Source organism: Carlito syrichta, unplaced genomic scaffold (genome assembly GCF_000164805.1).
Source record: "Carlito syrichta isolate Samal-C Ts95f unplaced genomic scaffold, Tarsius_syrichta-2.0.1 Scaffold305686, whole genome shotgun sequence".
Classification (NCBI taxonomy): Eukaryota; Metazoa; Chordata; class Mammalia; order Primates; family Tarsiidae; genus Carlito; species Carlito syrichta.
In genome coordinates this window covers 690,044-708,816 of record NW_007249782.1, presented here as the reverse complement: position 1 = coordinate 708,816, position 18,773 = coordinate 690,044, and the positions used below count along the sequence as shown (strand labels likewise).

Genomic DNA, 18,773 nt, shown 5'->3' with positions numbered 1-18,773 from the left:
TTGTGTTGCCCCAAAATTAATATGTTGACGTCCCAACTCCCAGTACCTCAGAATTTGACTGTATCTGTAGATGTGGTCTTAAAAAATGTGATTATGTTAAATTGAATTAGAAGGGCCCTTAATCTATTATGACTGGTCTCCTTATAAGGACAGACACCAGGGATGTATGTGCACAGAGAAAAGGCCACATGTGGCCCATCTGTAAGCCAAGAGAGGCCTCAAAAAAGCCTGCTGACACCTTGATCTTGGATTTCTAGCCTCCAAACTATGTTTAAACAGTCTACTCTGTGGTATGTTGTTATGGCAGCCCTAGGAAACTAATACAATCTGCTCTGAAACCAAGCCATAAAAGGAAACACATTTTAAACCACAATGGTAGGAAGGACATAATATCTGAAAAACAGACAACCATTTTTGAACTTTGGGAAAATTATTTATTTCATTCCATAGGGTGTGGACAAGTAATTTCACATTTCATTTTAAGAGTCAGAAAATATTTCTTGTACATCCAGCCGTAATATAAATCATGGTACATCAGTGAAATGTTCAAATGCACTAAACAGAGATTGACTTTTTATATAAGGATTTCTATAAATAACATTAACCAGAAAAAACATCATCTATTCTGGATCTAAGAGCCTTGATTTATTTAAATATCAAAGAAACTATCTTCTGAAAATTTTCTGTTTTAAAAAACATTATGAGAATCAGTTCAGGAATGGATAAATCAATCATTACTCACAATTCACAAACAAATCAAATCAGTAATTCACAAACATGACAAATAAACATGACATTTTAAACATATGAACAAAGACAGCGTATTGGCAGCACAGGGGACAATCTTGCTCTCCCTTTTTTATGGAATAGGGATATTTCATATTTCATAGTTTCTGAACTTCCTGAGGAGTTCTGAGGGAGCATCCCCAGACCAGCGAAAATGAAGGTGCCAAGAGTTCACATCTGAAAAGCCTTTAAAAGAGAGAAAAGAAATGTTTAAAATCAGAGGTAGGAAAAGAAAAGTCATTCTTGTTATAGTAAAACATCTTGGGGATAAGATTTCGCTGCAACAAGTAAAATGTAAGGGTAAGTCTTTGGTATGAATTTTTAATATCTTACAGAAACATTAATTTAAGCAGACAGGAATTCTTATGAACAAGAATTACAATTTTTATGGATGAGAATGCCTCACAGGTTTAAATGCTTAATAATAAAAGAAAATTTATAGATATCTCCAGTGGTGAGTGTTTTGACAATTCAACTGAAAAAAAAAAGGGGGGGGGGGAACAACTTTCACATGGTTTCAAAAAGTAAAAGGTCAATGATAAATACAAGTATTAGAAATATTTGTATTTGTATACTTGGAAATACAAATACTTGGAAATACAAATACTTGGAAATACAAATACTATAATTGAACTCCATGGTTAAAAAGAAAATTATTACAATAAATAACACTGTTGAAAACTGGAGGGGAAAAAAAGTCATTTTTCATCTCTACTAGAAAAAGTAGAAGTTGGCAAAACTTTTCTGGTAAGCAATTTGGCAAAAATCGCCAAACTTGTTAAAATGTATAAACCGGCCAGGCTCGGTGTCTCAGCCTGTAATCCAGCACTTTGGGAAGCAGAGGCGAGTGGATTGCCTTAGCCCGCAGGTTCGAGACCAGCCCGGGCAATCTGGCGAGCCCTCGTCTCTACAGTAAATTTTTAAAAGTAGCTGGGCGAGGTAGCACGCGCCTGTGGTTCCCGCTACTTGGATGACTGAGGAGGAAGGATCGCCTGAGCCCAGCAGGTCGACACTGGCGTGGCCGTGAGCGTGCCACTGCACTCCAACCTGAGTGGCAGAGTGAGACTCCGACTTAAAAAAAAAAAAAGCCAGGCGCGGTGGCTCAGCCTGTAATCCCGCGCTTTGGGAGGCTGAGGTGAGTGGATTGCCTGAGCCCGCGGTTCGAGACCCGCGTGGGCAACTTGGCGAGACCTCATCTCTACAATAAATCAAAATGTTGGCTGGGTGTGGCAACGCGCGCCTGTAGCTCCGGCTACTCGGAAGGCTGAGGGTACGGTGGCCGGGAGTGGCCACTGTACTCCAGTCTGGGCGACAGATTGAGACTCAAAAAAAAAAAAGTATAAACCGTTGGCTCAGTAATTTTACTTCTAGAAATTTATCCTAAGGAAATAATAATGGATGTGCCCAATGGTTTAGCTATAAGGATGCTTATAAAGATACCATTTATGAAATTTTTAAAATCAAGAAGTAATCTAAAAAAAAATCTAAATTTTCAGCAAGTGAAAGTTGACTTTGATATAGTCATTAAAATGTTTTCAATGTATACTGTCATAGAAAAATGTTCATAGCATATTGCTAAGTGACAGATCGAAAACATACAATATGATCTCATTGATCAAGTCGTTATTTACATGACTGTGATATTTTTAAGTCTAAAAAAAGGTACTCCAAAATTAGCAGTATTTATCCCTGGATATTTGCGGTAGATATGTTTTTCGTTTTTATACTCTTTTGTTTATCTGTACTTTCTTATTCTGCAATAAACAAGTATGTTTTGTGTCTTTTCAAATGCTTATAATAACGTTTGTGAAAAGTTACAGGATAATATGTAAAACATGCTTCCATTGGTATTTTAAAATAAAATAATATCTAAATATCTACTCAGGAAAAATATACACATAATAGTTGACAGTGGTTCTATCAGAAAAAAAACAGAATTTGTGTGCCCTTTTGCAAGAATTATCAGAGAAAACAAATTTGAAGAATTTCCATTTGGGCAAAAAGAAAAAAGGAAATTGTTTCTGACAACCTGTAATAAAAAATTACTCACAATATATGTACAGTAAGACCCTTTTAGTTTTAGTTATACTGGCATAAATGAAAATATACAAAATATCAACAATAAGTATTTCTTTAAGTTTATTGAGTTGTATTTTCTTCCTTTTGCTTGAGCATATTTTCTCACATTTCTGTAGTAAATTAGTGTCATTTTTGTAGCTTTAAAAATACATTGTAAATCAAAAAATAAGCCGGGCGTGATAGCATCTGCCTGTAGTTCCAGCTACTTGGAAGGCTGAGGCAGAAGGATTGCCTGAGCCCAGCAGGTAGAGGCTACAGTGACCGGGAGTGTGCTACTGCACCCCAGTCTGAGCAACATGGTGAGACTCCGACTCTAAATAAATAAATAAATCATTGTTTCTAGTTTGAGGTCAGCTAGAAATGGACACCCAGACAAAAATTTGAAAGAAAGTGGCTAATTTGGGAGATGATCCCAGGAGATGCTGGTAGGGGAATGGGGAGGAGAACCAAATCTACCAAAGTTGCACTGTCAAATAAGTTACCACCATGGGTAACTGGAGTTTGATCCCAAGGGGAACCTGGGAGACAATATAAAAACCCATTAAAATTATCCCATGCGAGGAGTTGAAGGAGCTAGGAAATTTAGCCTTCCACTTCTACTCATTATAGTCTGATGGCTGTATCCAAAGGGCATTTACTTCCTGGCTCTTACTGCTTGCTCATCTGGTGCCAAGCAGGCTCCATTGCCAGAGCAAGCTCTCTGGCAGTCACAGTGTTTGTGATTGAGGTCCACAGGGTTGGCAATGCCCGGGAGGATAAGTGCCCAGGGACATGGCAGTACACCAATATCTTCTGCTACATCTTAATTTTGGGTATTTTCTTCTCCAGGATTCTATACTATTTAATTCTAGAATTGAATTTGTCAGAAGGCATATGTATTGCACTTTTTTTTTAAAGAGACATAAGCTCTCTCTGTCATCCAAGCTGGAGTGTAGTGGTGAGATCACAGCCCGGACTCCACTGACCCTCCCACGTAGATGGGACTACAGGCATTGTGCTAATTTGTTCTATTTTTTTTTAATAAAGTCAGGTTTCACTACGTTGCACAGGATGTTGTCAAGACCTAGATCTCAGGCAATCCTCCCGCTCACATCTGCCTTCCAAAGCACTGGGATTACAGGCATGAGCCACCTCACCTGGACTTATTTATTGCATATTTAAACAGAAAGAAGGTAACAGTGAGATTGTCTCACACACCAGTTTTCAGATGCTATGCTCCATTATTTTACTGGTTGCAATGAAGAGTCAGAATGTGACAGGGACTATTTGGTGGCTGCTCATCACAGATGAACCATCAAAAGGCAAACTCCAAAGTCACATTGAGCACTGCTTGAAATTAGCAAGTATGCTGAAAAGTGAAATATTTTAAGTCTAAAAAAAGTACACCAAAATTAACAGTATTTATTCCTGGATATTTGCAATAGATATGTTTTTCATTTTTACACTCTTTTTTGTTTATCTGTACTTTCTTATTCTTCTGCAATAAACAAGAATGCTTCATGTCTTTTCATGAGCCACTCAGGGCTTGAATAATATTTCAGGGCTTGAATAACATGAATAATATTTCTCAAATGCTGATGTTATAAAAAACTTACACCGCAGAAAATGAGCTTATAAATAATCATGCAACTGTACTTTGAAGTATCAAACTCCAGTGTTTAAGCTACTAGTCAGAAGAGTCAATAATCTCTTAAACAGCATTTTTTAAAAATACTGGTAAATCCATCCTGCCAACTTCATTCCCCCAACTTCATTCTTAAACCACAGTAAGAGCATATACTTCACAATGTGAGGACATCAAAACTGGCATTACAATTTGTTCTTAGGAAATTATGTGTGAAAGTTGATTATATGAATTGGATTTACCTTTTTATATTACTCCATTGAATTAAAGTCAAGAAACAAGGGGGAGGGAATCCTTTAGGTATAATAACATAAATGAAAATATATCAAAATATTAATACATATTTCTTTAACTGATGAGATTATAGGTTGCATTTTCTTCTCTTTGCCTGATCACGTTTTCTAACATTTCTATAGTAAATAGTGTCATTTTTGTCGTTTTTCAAATACGTACTTTCTAATTTGGATTCTCCTAGTAATAAATGCCCAGACAAGAATTTTAAACAAAGAAGCTAAGAAAAGCACTTGAAGCAGGAGCACCTGATCAAGGATAGCATCACAAACCAGCTGCCGAAATAACCTTAAAACCAGTCTTACCTAGTAGCTGCTTAAATGAACTGCCATGCCTCCAAGACCAGTCTTCCCTACTGCCATTGTTCACTAATCAGAGCTTGCCAGCTCCAAAACTTAACTAGCGCCAATAAGTTTTCTTTCAAAACAATGTAACATTTCTCTTTGGAATAAAACCCCCAACCTCTTTGTTCTTCAGACATACCAAAGACCACCCTGGTCTGTGTGCATGCCCCAAACTGCAATTCTGTTTTTATATATTTTTCCAAATAAAACATCTTTGCATGATTTGTCTCTACATTTTTATTCAACTTCAATATATTAAATATCTACACTGTGGAATACAATCAGCTGTTAAAAAGAACAAAAACGGACAACTCCTGTGGGCCCCTTCCCACTGTGGGAGCTTTTCTGTCCTCAATAAATCCTGCTTTCTCACTTAAAAAAAAAAAACTCATTCTTAATGTAAGCATTTAAGAAGTCCCTAAATAATAAAACCTAACTCTAAAAAAGTGCTTACCACTTGCTTGGCACTGGACTATTTTACATATGCTAAGTTATTTGCTCCTCAAAAAATGTTAACATTTTGATCACTATATAGGTAAGAAAACTCAAATGCAGAGAGGTTAACTAGCTTGCCCAAGGTCACACAACTCATCAGTGAAAAGCTGGGATCTGGTTTCTGAGTCTGCACCCTTAACCACTGTGTAACATAGACAAATGTGTACAGCATAGCCCTATTTTTTATATCCAAAGTTCTCAAAAGTGTACATATATTTACTTACACTTGTATTAGCATTGAGAACTGTGTGGAAGGAAACATATTTGAGCATTCACATTGGCTACTTAAGGAGGTGGAAGCAGAGATGAATGAAGTAGACACTAAAGTTATTGTCTACATATGATTCTCTGAATGTTTTAGCAAGCCCATATTACTTTTGCTTTTTTTTTTTCCCAAAATCTAAACAACTTTTTTTTTTTTTTAAGTTTCACAGAATCTATGAGAGGGGCTCAAGTGGGATGCCAGAGTCTCAGAAATATCTCCCATTCACCTTACCCACAGTTCCAGTGAACTCAGACTTGCTCTGAATCTAACTGAAACAGACTCGGGGAATCTCCAAGGTTCAGGAAGCGCAGGACAGAGCATTCAGCCAAGATTGCATGGGGTGGGGTGGGGGGTGTGTTGTACACATATATTTGCTTAAAACTCTGTTTTTCTAAAATTCAGGCTTCTGCTTTGATCACTTTGCTATATTATAACCATTTCCAGTTACTGGGCTGATACAATCAACATGCAGGACTACACCGAGATCTTTTGGGTAACCAACAGAGACACCTGAATCAAACTCTAAGAATCTTTATCCCCAAAAAGAAGAGAGCATGTGGAAATTCTTCCCAAAGAGAGATTTGAAGTGACTATTTCTAGGAAGACGACAATTCACGGCAAGCTATCTAATTATCGTGTTTTTTCATACAAATGTTCAAAGGTATTCGGGAACCTTCTGCTTAAAGGCTAAATTCGAATGAGGTGCTACATCACAACCCTGAGAATCAACAAATAAGAATCTGAGAAGTCAGCTGGGCTCAGTGGCTCATGCCTGTAATCCCAGCACTTTGGGAGGCAGAGGCAAGAGGATTGCCTGAGCTCAGGGGTTCAAGACCAACCTGAGCAACATAGTAAGACCTTGTCTCTACAATAAAATAAAATAAAATAATTAGCCGGTCATAGTGGCACCTGCCTGTGGTTCCAGCTACTTGGAAGACTGAGATGGAAGGATCACCTGAGCCCAGCACGTTGAGGTTGTGGTGGCCGTGAGTGTGCCACTTCACGCCTGCTTGGGTGACAGAGTAAGACTCCCACTCAAAAAAAAAAAAAAAAAGAAATCTGGTAAGTCCTAACCAGAACAATCAGGCAAGGAAAAGAAATAAAGGGTATCCAAATTGGAAAAGAGGAAATTAAATTATCTCTGTATGCTGACAATATGATCTTATACATAGAGTACTCTAAAGACTCCTTCAAAAGACTCCTGAACTTGAAAAGTGAATTCAGTAAAGTTTCAGGATAGAAAATCAGCACACACAAATCAGTAGCGCTGCTACACACCAATAGCAACAAAGCTGACAACCAAATCAAGAATTCAATTCTGGTTGGGCTTGGTGGCTCAGCCTGTAATCCCAGCACTTTGGAAGACCGAGGTGAGAGGATTGCCTGAGCCCACGGGTTTGAGACTAGCCCGGGCAACTTGGCAAGACTTCGTCTCTACACTAAAATCGAAAATTAGCCAGGCATGGTAGCGCATGCCTGGTTACTTGGAGGGGGCTAAGACGAAAGGATCGCCAGAGCCCAGCAGGTTGACTCTGGGGTGGCTGTGAGCATGCCACTGCACTCCAGCCTGGGCAACAGAGTGAGACTCCAACTCAAAAAAAAGAACTCAATTCAATTTACAACAGCAGCCAAAAGATAAAATACCCAGAAATTAACTTAACCAAGGAGGTGAAAGATCTCTACAAGGAAAACTGCAAAACTCTGATGAAGACACAAACAAATGGAGAAACATCCCATGCTCATGGATTAGAAGAATCACCATTATTAAACCATATCACCCAAAGTAATCTACAGATTCAATTCAATCCCTATCAAACTACCAATGTCATTTTTCACGGAATTAGAAAAAAGAATCCTAAAATTCATATGGAACCAAAAAAGAGCCAGAATAGACAAAGCAATCCTAAGCAAAAAGAACAAAGCTGGAGGCATCACATTACCTGACTTCAAATGATACTACAAGGCTATAGTAACCAGAACAGCATGGAACTGGTACAAGAGCAGATACATGGACCAATGGAGCAGAATAGAGAATCCACAAATAAACCCAAATACCTACATATACTGGGGAAAGGACACCCTTTTCAACAAAAGGTGCTGGGAAAATTGAATAGCTACATGCCGAAAAATGAAACTTGATTCTTATCTCTTCCTATATAATTAATTCAAGATTAATTAAAGACTTCCTATATAATTAATTCAAGATGGATTAAAGACGTTATCAGACCTGAAACCACAAAAAATCTAGAAGAAAACCTAGGAAAAACTCTTATGGACATCAGCTTAGGCAAAGAAGTTATGACTAAAACTCTGAAAGGAAATACAACTAAAATAAAAATAAATAAGTTGGACGTAATTAAACTGAAAAGCTTCTGCATGGCAAAAGAAAAAATCAACAGAGCAAACAGGCAACCTACAGAATGAGAGAAGATATTCACACATTACACATCTGACAAAGGACTAATATCCAGAATCTACAAAGAATTCAAATCAGCAGGAAAAAAGCAAATAACCCCATTAAAAAATGGGCAAATGACGTGAACAGACATCTATTAAAAGAAAATATACAAATGGCCAACAACCATATAAAAAATACTCAACATCATTCATATCAGGAAAGTACAAATTAAAACCACAATGAAATACCACCTTATTGGAATGGCCATTATTAAAAAATAAAAAAACAATAGATGCTGGCACAGATGCAGAGAAAAGGAATCACTTATACACTGCTGGTGAGCATGTAAATTAGTACAACCTCTATGGAAAGCAATAAGGAGTTAACTCAAAGAACTAAAAGTAGACCTACATTTGATCCAGCAATCCCACTACTAGGCATCTACCCTTAGGAACAGAAGTTGTTATATTAAAAAGACACCTGCACCCACCTGTTCATTGCAGCACAATTTACAATTGCAGAGATGCGGAATCAACATAAATTCCCATCAGCTGATCAGTGGATAATGAAAATGTGGCACATATACACCATGGAATACTATGCAGTCATAAAAAATCATGAAATCATGTCTTTTGCAGCAACATGGATGGAGCTGAAGATCATCATCCTAAGTGAAGATCATCATCCTAAGTAAACTGACTCAGAAACAGAAAACCAAACACCACATGTTCTCACTCAAATGTGGGAGCTAAATGGTCACAGAAATGGAAATAACAGACACTGGGGACACCAATAAGTGGGAAGAGATGAGGGAGATTAGGGTTCAGAAACTACCTATGGGGCACAATGTTCACTCTTAGGAGAATGGGCCACCTGAGACTCAAGCCCCACCACTACGCAATATGTTCATGTAATGAATACGCATGTGTATGCCCTAAATATAAAATTTTTAAAAAATAAAAAAGAATCTGAAGGACAGTTACAATGTGTGTATATAACACACCTAAACTACATAAACACAGAGACTTGGTCTTGCTGTGTTGCCCAGGTTGAAGTACAATGGCTATTCACAGGCACAATCATAGCACACTTAGCCTCAAACTCCAGGTCTCAAGCGAGCCTCCTGCCTCAGCCTCCTAAGTAGTTGGGACTACAAATGTGTGGCACTGCACCAGAATAAGAAGGTGCTATTATAATCCCTATTTTATTGATGAGGAAACAAAGATCTAGAGAAATTTAGTAACTTTTGCTGAGTAATACAGATAATAAGTAGTAGAAATGGAAAGTCAACACAGATAGTATAGCCTGGGAGCCAGGAGTTGAACTTCTATAATACCTTGCTTCAGTATATCCATAAATGATTCAGAATGTCTACAGAGCTACTTACAGATAAGGTATCATCTCAGAATAGTGCAGTGTCTTAGAACACAGACTCTGAAACAAACTACCTTGGTTCAGACCCCTTCTCTGCCACATACAAGCTGTATAACCTTGAGCAAATTATTTAACCTCCCTGGGCTTCAGTTTTCTCATCTAGAAAATGGGCATAATATTTATATCAAGCTCACAAGCTTGTGGTGAGGATTAAATAAGTTAATATCTGTAAAATTAACATTAAAGAGATAATAGATGTAAAATAGTATGGCAAATAGTGTTCCTGTGCATAGTAAACACTCAATAAATGACAGCTAGTGTTATTTCAGTAAAGCAAAAGACATTTTGAGAAATGTCTGAGTTTCCCTTGGGCAGAATGTCTTCCAGCTTCTGTGTCAATGCTTATTAAGTATCTTTTAAGATGCCAAACCAGTCCTTACATTTGGCACTATGGTATAGATTGAAAAAGATGGAGAATAAATGCAACATAAACCAAGTTCTCTAATTTCAGACCTTCTCCATTCTGCAAAGTTAATATGATATGACTTACTTGAAGAATCTGGATTCTGTGGGGAGACTGACTTCTCCAGGGGTTCAGATTCTTTTTGCTCCATTTTCTCTGTGGTCGAAGCCAGCTCTTCTTTCTTTATTTCTCTTTGTTCATCATTCCATTCCTTGTTTTCAGTCTTTTTGGTATGAGTCTGGTCAGCTTCTTCCAGCATCAGGTCTTTTTTGCCTCTGACAGCCCAGTGCATTGACTAAATTAATTAAAAGCAGAGATATAAATATTAAATCAATATTATATGGTTTTCCATACTTAAAGTTCAATATTTGATAATGCTCAGCCTACTATTTCAGTGCTGATTAACAGAATGTTAGACTTGGCTATTAATAAGATATTCATCAGTTAATCCAGATATTAATTCATCTAAGTATTACTGGTTACTTTTCACCATACACACTTTTGTACCTTTTTTATTTTATGTCCTACATATGTATTTTCCATTAAAAATTTTAAAACTGGCAGAGAGATGGATAGATAGACATATTGATGGAAGAATTAATAGATTAACAGAGTGAGAAAGAGAGATTGCCAGGCTGCTGCGTCAAGAATATTTCAAGTAGAATAATTCACTCTGGCATCAACCAAAATAATGAACATAACTCCTGCTTGAAATCTTATCTAAATCAGGCCCAAATTTTACCAGTACAATGACCATTTGTATACCTAATCCTGAATTGTACCCCACATCTTTAAAATAAATTTTAAAAAAGAAAAAAAGAAATCTTGGCCAGGCTCGTGGCTCAGCCTGTAATCCCAGCACTTTGGGAGGCCAAGGCAAGTAGACTGCCTGAGACCAAGGGTTTGAGACCAACCCAGGCAACTTGGTGACACCTCATCTCTACAATAAAATAAATTAAAATAAAATAAAATAAAATATTAGCCGGGCATAGTAGCGCACATCTGTAGTTCCAGCTACTTGGAAGGCTGAGGGGAAAGAATCACATGAGCCCAGCAGGTCGACACAGGGGTAGCCATGGGTGTGCCACGGAACTCTAGCCTGGGCGACAGAGTAAGACTCCAACTAAAAAAAAAAAAAAAAAGAAATCGTATCTGGATATTTTGGGAAGCCTCATCTAAAGTACAAACACACTACCTCAGTTACCCAAAAGCCCAAGACTGGAGGGCAACATAGCCTTCCTTACTCCCTAAAATCATAAGTCTATTCAAACCCTCTGCCGTAATCTAATCAACAGACAGGTTGAAACCTATCTCTTCCCAGTTACAGAAGAGCCCTTCAGAATCCTCTTTCCCAAATATAATCAGTCTATAGACTAATCAACCCACTCATCCCAAGATCCAAGAACCATCCTATTAACAGGAAAAAAAAAATTGGAAAGAAATGCCCCAAAGCATTAACTGTGATTATATCTGCATGGCAGGATTATAAAGTTACTTACTGTCTTTTCTTATTGGGAGGAGAGGGTATTTTCCAAGTTTTCTATAAGGAGATTATATATGTCTATTTATAAGAAAAAATTAGATTTAAAAATTAGATGTAGTTATAATTGCAAAAATATATAAGGAGGAAACTTCTGGGTGCCAGCACTATGCGCATAGGGGGAAATTCTTACAGAGTAAAGGCTTCACAGCCGTTGTAAATGTAGGTGTTATGCATTTCTCTACAGGTTTTATTTCAAAATAAAAATGTTAATTTTAAAAAGAAGCAATGCCTCAGCTGGTGCAAAAAATAACCTGAATTTTTTGGGGAGGGTTGCTTTGGATTTGTTGTTGTTTTGGTATGTGTTTTTTTTTTTTTGCATATGCATAGAAGAGGCTGGCCAGTGGCGTCCTCTATAGATGAGAAAGGATATTAATAAGGTTAGTGAAAAACAGAGTAAGAAATTCAAGAATTTAGAGCCTGGAGAGCTGAAAATGTGAAATGCAAGTATCACAAGTCAGCTAGGTGGCTTGCACATAGTATTGATCTTTGTACCTCAGTACTTCTCTCTTGAAATCAAAGTGTCTACAATCTGCCTTAGATAGGTGGCAAGGATTAATGGTTCGTCTACAGTAAATGCTTTGAAAGTCCCTCAGTGAAAAGATATTCAGAAATAGTAGCCTTATCCATCTCCTTTATGAGTAAATCAGAATAAAGTATTTTATCATCAGACTCCCACATCTGCCAATTTCAATTGAAGAAATATACAGAGGAAAAATCCAAACTGTATCTAACCTTATATACAGGTACCTTCTCGTGCTTTGTAGTTCAATCAAAGGACTAACAACAGAGTAATACTAAGCAGTCTGGTTTGCTGGAACACAGATAACTGACAAATCACTCAATTCTGTGTTCACAGAGCATATATCTCAGCTCCACTAGGGTATCAGTTGCACAGAACAACATTTAACATCAAGCAAAATAGTCTATTGTGGAGTGACTCATTTCAAGAGAATCAGCATCAATTAAAAATATCAAATGACAGGAACTGATAGAAACTATAGGGAGACTAGGAGGGGGAGAGTCTGTACAGCAAAACAAAACTGCACAAGATAAAATCTGTATATGCATGGAGTAAACTAACACTAAACAGACAGCAACGTGCAAAAGCCGCTAACCCTACAGTGTAGGAAATTAGTATGTTGCTATTTTGTCTTCACAATTAACTCGTTTACCAACTTTCCTTAATGGGTCTCTTTTTCTCTCTATGAAGTCATTTACTTATACGCTAGACTTTGATCAACACTGGAAAATGAAAAATTTTGTTTACATACCAGTAAATATAAGAAAAATAGAAACAAAATCAACTGATTCAGATCTGTCATAGATCAGTGGAATAACTACAGAATTAACTATTATTAGCCTAGATCACCATGAGTGAATTTTTTACTTGTTTGGGTGATTTTTGACTTGCTTTTGGATTACATCCAATTAGGACAGATTACATTTTGAACCAGCAGAAGGTATTAAATTGCACATTGTTTCCCATCTGGCTAGGGAAACTATGGTCACAGGAGCATAGTATTTAGCTCTTCTGGTAGGTAGTTTGTAGCCAGCTGGACTCGCCCCAAGGACACCTTGCCCAGCTGGGAAACCAGAAGCAATGGGAGTAACCCAACAAGCCCTCCCAGAAGCAGTCAATTTGTCAAACGACTGATTCACCAAAAATATGTTTCTATCAACTCTATAAAATATATAGCAATAGATAAAGCATGGGACAGTTTTAACAGCCTATAAGAATCTTCCCAGCACTTCATTTTGACTGTGCCTTATTTTTCCCACAGCTGTCCTAGAACCACTCTGCTATGTTTTTTTGAGCTACAGGGAGAGCCATCTATACCCGGGACCCCTTTGGGATAAACTATTTAGCCTGCCAAAGATAAATTTCCCTAAGATTATTTGAGTTAGAACGGTCTCTCTTTTCAAGTTATCCCAGGATCCCAAAGCCCTGGATTACTAAAACCCTGATTCCATAGCTCTTCTTAAACCAACAGTATATGTCTAAATTTAAATTTCCAGGGTCAGGCACAATGGCTCATGCCTGTAATCCCAACACTTTGGGAGTCCAGGCAAAAGGATTGCTTGAGCCTAGGAGGTTAAGACCAACCTAGGAAATACAGAGAGATCACATCTCTACAAAAAAAATTAAAAATTAGCCAGGCATGTTGGTGCATACCTGTAGCCCCAGCTACTCAGGAGGTCAAGACTGAGGTGAGCCATGATCATGCCACTGCGCTGGGTGACAGTGAGACCCCAACTAAAAAATAAATAAATAAATACAATCTAAATTTCCAACATATTTATTGACCTGAGTGTATTCTTAAAATATTTTTACAACTTAAACTATCAGAAGGAACTTCTAGAAAAGGAAAAGAGAAATAGTTAATGAAATGACAGAGACTTGGTTTGGGGAAAAAAATTTTTCAGTTCAATTTCATAGCTCATGGATGATAGAAGTATAGCACCCTCGAAGCTGTGGGTCATTTGAGAAATTCTCCCAAAGGAGATTCCCAAAATACAATCATGTGTGTGATGCCTCAGAAGCACATTGTGATCTGTCCTGCCTTATAGATATGGGGACCAATATTGCTCCCCACCAATGGTTTTCCTTCCAGAGGGATTATAGCACTTAAATAAAAAGCAGAGACACAGAGTTGATGATGTGAAGAAAAGGGATTTTATGAGATTTAACAATCTATAAATGTTCTGGGCATGCAAATATGCAGATGCATTTTAGATAAATGTCGCCTGACATTCAAATCCTAAAGCTATAGCCATTTTATTGTCAGAATGGCCTATGTAATATATGTAATATAGTCTGAGGGATCCTCAAGGGATACATTCCAAGATCCCCAGTAGATGCCCAAAAGCACTGGTAGTACCAAACTCTATATATACTACATTTTTTTCTATACATACATACTTGTTATAAAGTCTAATTTATAAATTAGGCACAGTAAAAGATTAACAATAAAATAGAACAATTATAACAATAGACTATAATGAAATTAATGTGAATGTACATGTTCTCTCTGTCTCAAAATGTCTTATTGTGTTGTAATCTTATTTTTGGACAGGGGTTGACCATAGGTAACTGAAACTGAGGAAAGCAAAACTGAGGGTAAGGGGGGACACTATACCTAACCCAAACATGCTATAAAAGAATAGACAATGCTGTGCTGGGTGATAAACAATACTAGGTATGAAAATTGTTACTAATTTCTCTAGAGTAATGAATTCAAAAGAATGTACAAATGAAATGCACACACAGAGAAAGCAACAACTAAATAATTCCAGAGGTGGTGAGTTACACTTACAAAAGTTACCCTGAGGATTGTTACAGGAAGGAGGAATGAGAGGAAAGGTATCCAAAGGCTATCAAATGAAATACAGAACAGGTAACACTTGGTATACGGAATTCAAAGTCCACCGAGGAAGAGAAACAAAAGGAAGTTAGAGACAGTAACGTTTAGCCCAAACAAAGAACACTGTGCGCGAAAAAGTATCACTGCCGATTTAAAGCAGAGAGATATGCACCTCATCATTTTTGTACCACTGATAAAAATAAATCTGAAACCAAGTACAACCCAACATACTACTTCAACTTTGCTGACAAGACAAATGATGCAGCAAGATCTAAAATATAATTATTTTAAGACCCCAAACAGTTCATAGTTAAGCTAAATTCAAAGGAGAAATGATGTGTTTGGAGACAGGAAATTAGTATTTAATGGAAAGACTTCAGCAACATAAATTAAAGCAGGGATTTGAAGAAAATATTTTGGAAAATTCACAGCTAACTGGATATAAGCTATTAAAAATTAAGTGACACACTTGAGTGGATCACCAAAAAAAAAAAAAAAACTATGAATCAGAAAGTATTAGGATCGCGAGTCACCAATTTGGTTGCAGTTACAGTGTATCACACTTAGAAGACTGTGAAATATGGTTATGCAGAGGTGGTAGAACAATGTTTATTTAGTCAGTGTCAACAAGGAATTTTGAATTTATACAATGAAAGTGGGGAAAAAATTATATTTAAATATGTGAAGTCCCTATTTTTTGAAACATGCTCTCCCTAGTAATTCGTGCATTTATACAATAATCATATGGTTAGTTCCTCATAAATAATTAGCCCACCATAAACAAATCCATATGGATGAACATTTCTTTCCAAAATGAGATGAAGAAAATAGTTTATGCTTTATATAGGGTGGCTTTAACCATAACACTAGAAGTTTTGCATTGCTCTTCTTCATCATTTCCTCAGTATTACAAGTCTTTTATCAACAATTTGCTCAAATCTTCTAAAATATTAACTAGGAAGGAGATCTAAATGTTACCCTAAAGGTCTGTAATTGAAGAGATGTGAATCACTTCATAGACTAATTCCAACAACTCATCCTGGAAACTTGCCTATAAGGTAATTTCTGTATTCTAAGTCTCATGTCACACACAAGTGTTCCAAGGGAAAGAATTTGGATGACAAATCATGCCTAAGAATGTAGGAACCTTTAAAATTACATTTTCTCTATAATATACAAAGGCCAATGTTAAAGAAACGAAATAACTAACAGTAATTATAGTGATTATTTTTTATGTTTAGGCTTTTTAATGACATGAAGAAAGATAACACAATGGTTTTAAAAGTCTAACAATTCTTTCTTCTTTTTTTTGGAACCAGAGTCTCACTCTGTTGACCCAGGCTGGAGTGCAGTGGCATGCTCACAACCACTGCAGCCTCAACCTGCTGGGATCAGGCAATCCTTCCACCTCACCCTTCCAAGTAGCTGGGACTACAAGTGCACACCACCATGCACAACTAATTTTTTGACTTATTGTAAAGCAAAGTCTTGCCAAGTTGCCCAGGCTGGTCTCAAACTCCTGGGCTCAGGCAATCCTCTCATTTCCACCTCCCCAAGTGCTGGGATTATAGGCATGAGCTGCCGCGTCCAGCTAACAATTCTTTCACCAGAATGTATAATATAAACAATTTACAACTTTCTTTGACTAAGCAGAGCCTGGTTTTTTCATGAAAATGGTAAATAGAGAATAAGCTTGGCTGGGGACGGTGGCTCAGGCCTGTAATCCCAGTACTTTGGGAGGCAGAGGCGAGAGGATTGCCTGAGTCCAGGAGTTCAAGGCCAGCCGGGACAACTTGACGAGACCTTGTCTCCACAATAAATCAAAAAATTAGCCAAATGTGGTAGCACACGCCTGTAGTTCCAGCTACTTGGAAGGCTCAGGCAGAAGGATTGCCTGAGTCCAGCAGGTTGAGGCTGTGGTGGCTGTGAGCATGCCACTGTGCTCCAGCCTGGGTGACAGAGTGAGACTCCAACTCAAAAAAGAGAGAGAGAGGAGAGAGAGAGAAAGAATGAGCTAATATGAATTTAAAAGATGAAGGGGGCTGGGTTCAGTAGCTCAACCTGTAATCCCAGCACTTTGGGAGCCCGAGGCAAGTGGATTGTCTGAGTCTGCCAGTTCGAGACCAGCCCGGGCAACTTGGCGAGACTCTGTCTCTACAATAAATCAAAAAAATTAGCCGGGTGTGGTAGCGCACGCCTGTAGTTCCAGCTACTTGGAAGGCTGAGGCTGAAAGGTCACCTGAGCCCAGCAGTTCGATGCTGGGGTGGGGGAGTGAGTATACCACTGCACTCCAGCCTGGGCAAGAGTGAGACTTCAACTTAAAAAAAAAGAAGAAGATGAAGGAGATGAATTTGCAGTGGTTCAAAACTCAGCAGTATATGAGCAACTTGAGAAGCACATTTATAAGAACTCAAAAAGCAGTGAGTAATAACAAGGAGTACATACAAAGAGACTGAAAAGTATAGCCACAGGCTCCTCTAGCACAAATTCCCTGTGTCTGTTTTGGTGAACTTCCCTTCACAGGGTTTGTGGACACTGAGTTATATATAGACTCTACCAATTTCTGGATTTTCCCCTCCTGTGGCCTATTGACTCCCTCCTATTGCCTACATGATTCTACTCCATGGGCAGTCTGGGCTTCACAATTTCACATCATCCCCAAAAAGAGGCCCACCATTTTCACCGAATCACTCAAAGTTTCCCACTGCTGGAATGGCATCGACATCTGACTCCTTCGCCAGTGGTCATAGCGGGCTCGACTCTCTTCATTGGTCAGAACTTCCTTTGCCTTCTGCAGTTTCTGAAAAGTCTCCACTGGAAAACAAATCAAGAGATTAGCACTTCTCTCTTGACAGGGTTATTTTAAACTCCAAAACCATCAAACAGGTCTCATCAGAATCATAACTTTGCCACCTACTAGCTATGTGACCTTGGGCCAATTTACCTTGTTAGGTTTTTGTTTGTTTGTTTGTTTGAGTTGGAGTCTCACTCTGTCGCCCAGACGGGAGTGCAGTGGCCACTCTCGGCCACCACAGCCTCGACCTGTTGGGCTCCAGCGATCCTTCCGCCTCAGCCTTCCAAGTAGCTGGAACTACAGGTGTGTGCTACCACGCCCAGCTCATTTTTGATTTATTGTAGAGATGAGGTCTCACCTGCCCAAGCAGGTCTCGAACCCGCAGGCTCAGGCAATCCACTCACCTCAGCCTCCCAAAGGCGTGGGATTATAGGCTGAGCCACCGAGCCCGGCCCTTGTTATGTTTTTATAAAAGGTATCATAAAGACAAGCAAGACTGTGGATGTAAAAAGCACTTGGCACACAGTTTATCCACTCCCTTTGCTGAATTCCAGTGATGTACCAGGTGGCATTCCAGGTCTTGATTACATAGGTGAGAAAAATAGACATTATTAGCAGGAGTGATAGAATTTATAAACATTGGGAAAATGCAATTTTGTCTACTAGAAAGAAAAACACCTTTTTTAGTGCTAGTCTTGAGAGATATTAGTGATCAAGCAAGAGATACAGGAAAAGTGAAGCCTCTAACGGAGGAAGGAGCACAGTGATTTAGAGGAAGTAGAAATTGCCAGTATGACAGGACACAGGGCCAGGGGAAGAACAGTGAAGGATGGGGCTGTAGAGCAGACAATAACCCAGTCATCCAGGGCCTGAGATGTCATGCTAAGTATTCTGGTCTGCTTTTTGTTATAAGAGTAACAGGAGACTTTAAATAAAAAAAAAAATATATATATA

At 38.2% G+C, this 18,773-nt stretch overlaps 1 protein-coding gene across 2 annotated transcripts in view; it reads right to left on the bottom strand.

The window, feature by feature from the left end:
- Positions 1 to 411: 411 nt before the first annotated feature.
- DNAJC12 (DnaJ heat shock protein family (Hsp40) member C12) overlaps positions 412 to 18,773 on the bottom strand; it is a 42,752-nt gene continuing 24,390 nt past the window's right edge. The window contains exons 3-5 of one of the 2 annotated variants that reach the window (XM_008062308.1): positions 17,700 to 17,839; positions 10,207 to 10,414; positions 412 to 972 (exon numbers count right to left, since the gene is read on the bottom strand). In XM_008062308.1, the coding sequence (XP_008060499.1) occupies positions 878 to 972; positions 10,207 to 10,414; positions 17,700 to 17,839 (443 nt within the window). In that variant the 3' untranslated portion in view covers positions 412 to 877. The remainder of the gene's footprint in view (positions 973 to 10,206; positions 10,415 to 17,699; positions 17,840 to 18,773) is intronic. The other variant, XM_008062309.1, reaches the window with a different exon arrangement.